The sequence below is a fragment of the Lepus europaeus genome, chromosome X (assembly GCF_033115175.1).
Source record: "Lepus europaeus isolate LE1 chromosome X, mLepTim1.pri, whole genome shotgun sequence".
Taxonomy (NCBI): Eukaryota; Metazoa; Chordata; class Mammalia; order Lagomorpha; family Leporidae; genus Lepus; species Lepus europaeus.
In genome coordinates, this window is record NC_084850.1 from 63,649,240 (window position 1) to 63,655,434 (window position 6,195).

The 6,195-nt window shown below is 34.5% G+C and overlaps 1 protein-coding gene across 1 annotated transcript in view; it reads left to right on the forward strand.

The window, feature by feature from the left end:
• The window catches only part of LOC133753139 (putative P2Y purinoceptor 10), a 54,918-nt gene extending 49,255 nt beyond the window's left edge, over positions 1-5,663 (forward strand). The window contains exon 2 of the mRNA XM_062183544.1: positions 3,668-5,663. Coding sequence (XP_062039528.1) covers positions 3,717-4,760 — 1,044 coding nt within the window. The 5' untranslated portion in view covers positions 3,668-3,716 and the 3' untranslated portion in view covers positions 4,761-5,663. The remainder of the gene's footprint in view (positions 1-3,667) is intronic.
• Positions 5,664-6,195: the final 532 nt, after the last annotated feature.

Genomic DNA, 6,195 nt, shown 5'->3' on the forward strand with positions numbered 1-6,195 from the left:
GAAGCCATTGTAATCCATAAACTGAACTTTGGAAATTTATATTTACTAAATAAAAAAAGAATTTATCCAAAGGATAAATTTACAAAGATGAGTGCTCAGAAATGTTTATCAAGTCATTGCTTCTAAAAGTAAAACAATGACAATCTACTTCATTGTCTACCAGTTAAATTAATTATAGTATATGAAATTAGATTTGCACATTTATTGACATAGACATTTGTGATTATTATAGAATGAATATAAACCATAATTTTTAAAAGGGTATTTATATATGAGTAAAATTTCATTAAAATAATTACATAGGTAGTCATTTACTGATGCATGTACATAGAAAAAGCTGAAAGGTTGTATACCAAAATGTTAGCAATGAAAATTCTGGAAATGTATATTATATATATATATATATATATATATATATATATATATATATATATAAAATTTGTGTTTCTCTTGCTTATCTCTGTTTTTGAATGTGAAACTCCAACCCTGTGTGAAGAAATACAAAAGTTTCAAAACAGCATAAGCTAAGATTCTTCAACAGGCTTCTTACACGATCTTATCACTAGGGACTAGAAATATTTATTTTAAAAAAGTACTGCGTTTGTCCTAGAATATTTGGAAGCAACTAATCCCACTTCTTATAACAGTTCATAGTCAAGGTTAGTGGTTTAAAATCTGGCACCAGTTCATTTCTGAGCATTTGTATTATTACTAGATAATTGTAAAAATATGGTTTACATTTTAGAAGTTCCTGGAAAAATAGAAACAGCTCTGTAATGGGAGGCGGGATATCCTGGTCAGCATTTGCCACTAACTTTTTGTATGAGTTTGGAAATTTTAGTACGCACCCCCTTTTCTGGCCTTAGTTTTCTCACATAAAAATAACTGAATTAGACGATCTTAATGGCCTTTAGTAGCTCTAACACTTTAGGGATCTACAGTGCATTTCAAAGTCAAACTGTCATTAGAGAGCTGTATGAAGGATGGAGGCTGAGAAACATAGCATAAAATAAACCCAAAGTCTCTCAAATACCCTTTAAAGATGTTTGCTTCTAAAGTTTGACAGGATACTGCTGATACTTCTCTTTCTTAGTAAGATTGCTGTCTTAATGTAATTTTAAAAAATATTATGTTAAAGATCAAAAGCTTTTTGAACGTTGGTATACTTATGACACCTGGTGGTCAAGTCAAACATCACAGCTAAATTCTAATCCCCCAGACACTCATTCCTATGCTCTCAGTGAGAGCTTTTCTTTACTTCTGGATTCATCTGTCAATCATGCATTCTGTGATTCACCCAACAAAAACTTAGTGAACTCCTCATATGTTTAAGGCACTTTTCTAAACACTTTACTATGGAGGAAAGGAAGAAGAGGAGCAGTCTTTGATACGTAAAAGATCGTTAAGTATTTGGAACAACACAATAAATTGCATGGAAAAGTAAATAACCACTGCTTGCTGAATGTGCTAAGTGTATTCTCACTAACGAAAATTTTCAAAATTATGCATCCAATGAGGTCAGAGGAAAGACTTGTGGTTTGGAGAAGTCAGGAAACGTTCCAGGTAGGAAGTGAGTCTTGACTTTCTTGAAGTCTCATCTGTAAGGTAACATCAATATGCTATTATTTCATAGGATTTCTGAGAAGGTTGATTGAGAAAGTATATGCAGAGGACTTAGCAGAGCACCTGGTCAAAAGTAGGCATTCAATGATTGTTAATCATTTTTATAACAAAGCCACAGGTGACTAGGAAAGATTTCATGTACATTAACTGTTCTATAATTCTATCAAGACCACTTCCGATTCATGATTGTGTGCTTTTTAAAAATTTAGATTGATTATACAGAGCATGAAATTATTTTAGTTAGTTCATTTGATAAACAGACAAATAAACCACAATAAAAGATGGCGTGGAGTCTTTAGAGTTTACTAGAATAATTGGTTGATTGAGCAAAACAGTTAACTAAATGCAAAAACTCCAAAAAAAAAAAAAAACCTCATTGAGAATAGCTGTTCGCCTGAATGACCTGGTTGTTTGACTGCAATAAACTGTCAGTTTGGTAAATACAGTGTTTCTGAGAGCCTCACATGGTCAGTGCAAAGGCATCAAGCATGTTGTTTCCCACTGTACAGGCTGTACATAGGTTGGCTACATTTTTCCATTCTTTTTACTGATTGTGTTTGAAGTTGAATAGACACTATCTCATACCTTATATTGTTTTCAAAACTCATATTTGAAGAGTTGTTGCAAAATGTGCATTTACTTTTGTGCTTAAATTTACTTCTGTGCTTCCTTTCCTTTATTTCTGTAAAATATGTACCAAACTAAAATTCCCATTGCAAGCAATAAAGAGTATAAAGGAGTATTAAAATCACACTTATAGTTTTGCTTCTACAATAAGGTGCATAAATAATATTTCTTAAAAGTATCAAACACTTGGGTAATTGACCTAACATTTTCAAGAATAAAATAAGCTATACTGTAGTGGCTCTTGGCCAGAAGCAATAATGTTCTGACACTAAAGAAAACCAAGAACAAGACCCATGTCATGTTAGGAACACATGTTTGCTCTGGAAAAATATTTGATAGGGGACAGAATTGCTGTCTTCAGACATTTGAAGAGATTTCATGTGTAAAGGGAGTAGACTTCAATTTTTGTTTGAGTTTGGCAGGAGGAACTAGGTTGAAATGACGGGAACAAATTTTGACTCATAGAGGGAAGATGTTTATAAAAAGTATGATTATAAAATATAGCCATCTATAGTAATAACTTTTCACCAAAGTTACCCTAAGAGTTGAAGGAAAGATAATCCTTTTCACTCTTATTGTATTATTTATTTATTGTTTGTTTGTTTGTTATTGCATCTAATAGCAAACGCACTCTAGTCCTTCATACACTTTAGTAGCTGAAATGATTACAAACATAGTCTCAGTTTAGCATGATTGTCTGAAAACACCATGATTTTGTTAATAAATACAAAAATTCAGTTGCAGATGCCTCTTAGATGCACCATGAAATACAAGCAAGACTAAGTCTGTCCTCCGTAAAATTCTGAAGGAGAGAGGCAAAGATTATCAGAATTGTACTATCTTTTCCAAGATTCTACTCTTGGAAGGCCTAGTGTGTCCTGTCAACATATCCTCAGGCTCCTATCTCATATCTTGTTCACAAAGTTCACAAATACACCTCAGCAATCATAGACTCCTTTATAATGTTGTAGTTGAAAATGGAGTAAGTTTTTTCTCTTTTAGGTTTGATGATAGGGAACTTAGTTATATTTCAAACTTTGAAAATACAGATGGTAACGACTGGAAAACAGAACTGTGGAACTCCACAAAGGTGTTGGGGTGTATATATCGGGGCTGTTTTGCAGTGAAGTCTTACCAGTTGATTACCTCTGCAAGTTCAATTACTGCCTCTTACAACTAAAAGGAAAATCTGACTGTGGTTATTGCCAAAATGCCAATCTTTTTTTATTCATGGAAATATCTTTGTCAATGCTGTTATCAATTTGTAGATGAGCGTAATATTTTTGGTTTACATAGACATGTTTTCATTTTATTAAAGTTCACACCTAAATGTTTCTATGGTAGGAAATAAATATACCTGCATACTGATATATGGACCGGTTTGCCCTTGACCATATTTTTGTTCTGTTTTCTGCAGATATCATCATTCTAATGCTTTCCCTAAGGAAGGAACATAAATTCTCGAGATGGGAACTAACAGCACAAACAGTACAAGAGCAAAGTGCACTGATCTTCAAATGTCATTTCAATACTCCCTGTATGCTACTACTTACATTCTCATATTCGTCCCTGGTCTTCTGGCCAATACTGCAGCCTTGTGGGTTCTGTGCCGCTTCATCAGGAGGAAAAATAAAGCCATCATTTTCATGATCAACCTCTCCGTGGCTGACCTTGCTCACGTGCTGTCCTTGCCCCTCCGGATTTACTATTACATCAGCCACCACTGGCCTTTCCAGAGGGCCGTTTGCCTGCTGTGCTTCTACCTGAAGTATCTCAACATGTATGCCAGCATTTTTTTCCTGACGTGCATCAGTCTTCAGAGGTGCTTCTTTCTCCTCAAGCCCTTCAGGGCCAGAGACTGGAAGCGTAGGTACGATGTGGGCATCAGTGCTGCCATCTGGGTCGTCGTGGGGACTGCCTGCTTGCCAATCCCTATTCTGAGAAGTGCTGGCTTAGCCAACAACACCAAATTCTGCTTTGCTGATTTAGGGCTTCACAATATTAGCATGGCTTCCTCGATTGGCATGGTAACTGCAGCTGAACTTGGAGGGTTTATATTGCCTGTTATTATTATTACTTATTGCACGTGGAAAACAAGAAAATCTTTACGAGAAGTTCAAGTTGCCCCTCAGAATACCAAAGAGAGGAAAAAGGCTTTGAAGATGGTCCTGATGTGTGCAGTGGTGTTCATTGTGTGCTTCACTCCCTACCATCTTAACTTCCCATTCTTCATGATGGTGAAGCAAGAAGTCTTTTCAAATTGCTCTTTTATTAAGAGCACGTTATGTTTCCATATTATTTCCCTGTGTCTTGCCAATCTGAATTGCTGTCTTGATCCAGTTATATATTATTTTATGACCTCAGAATTTCGTGATCAATTTTCAGAACATGGTGGCTTGGTTCTTCAGTCATGTGTGAGATGCAAGAACAGTGCTTTGGAAATTCATCAAAGGAAGGAGGACCTTCAAACCATCTCTCTTGAATGTTTGGACGATTCCAAGACAATGTAATCACATAATTTGCTAAAGTGATCTATATACCCTATCAATTTAGCTACATTACTTCGAAGACTTATTCTTTAAAAATGGTGCTGTTGAGTGCTTTAATTAAATATGGCCGGGCCCCCTTTCCTTCATAATCAAAAATTATACCACTGAAGGAATTATCCATGCCTGTTTTGTGTAGATGGAAACACACTGTCCTATGAAACATGTGAGAAGGTATGTTTATTTACAAAAAATGATGAACAACAGGATGAATTGCACACCCGTTCCTGAGCAATGGGTCTAACATTTTCACCCTCTTCTGAGAGAAAAAAAATGTGAATTGAACACAGGTGGCCATAGGGAAATTTTCTAACATTGAAAACCACATATCAAAACAATATACTCCTAGCTTTATTTAGAAAATACACACTACTTGAATAGAATATGTTGAAGAGGAAAGACTTTTTAATATTAATTTGAGTTATGAAAATAAAACCCTATAACTTAAAATATCTATGAGACGTTTTTTCTCCTTGGGTAAATAAATAATTCAGGTGACCCCAAATATTTCAAAAGTATCATGGAATTTATGCACAGCACATATACTTTAAACACAAAATAAAATTCTATTATATCATATTTCACAAACTTGAGTTTCAGGAATTCTAATGATGACTCTTAGCTTGGACATCTGAGTGTTTGTGATTGTGATGCATGTTTTTATATAATGACAGTCATTCCGAAATCATTTTGTTATATTTGTTCATTAAAGTCAACTGTACCATGGTCTGTGTCGATTTACTGCTCTAAATACAATCTGAGTCACAACTTCCCTTGATGTGCATGAATCAGTGAGTTAATAAGAGTCAAAAAGCTCTCATACAGAATTCTAGTTGCTAAACACTAGTCAGATCACATTTCTCATAAGTAAAGATATATGTAAAACAAATATAGTTGAATTCAATTCTATTATTGGTAGGGAATGAAAAACTGCTAGTTTTTAAATCTATTAAGTTAGGTCATTTTATAATACTAATCACTGTCTTGAAATTAAAAAAGCGGTAGTTAGCTTCATGAAATTATAAAGGCTTATTTCCTTGCTGGTATCTAATTGGAAATGCACAAAATGTTTTATTTGTGAAATATTTTTGGTAACAGATTGCTTATCAAAACAACAGCAGGTAACACTTACCACACGGGAGTAAACAGGGAGAAACCTAGATTTTCTGAAATCTGGTAGGATACTGTTGTATTCTGTAGAAATGATCATGTAACTCTATAAGCACCCAAATATTTAAAAATACGACGTTAGGTACAAATATTTCTAAAATATATTTTGTACCCACTAAAGCAGTTTGTGTTAAAGAAGGGGAAATGGTATATGAAAGAAGAACTGATCCAGATTCAAAGGGCCAGGATCCTACTTTCAGGTCTGCCAACATTAAGCTATGTATTTTGA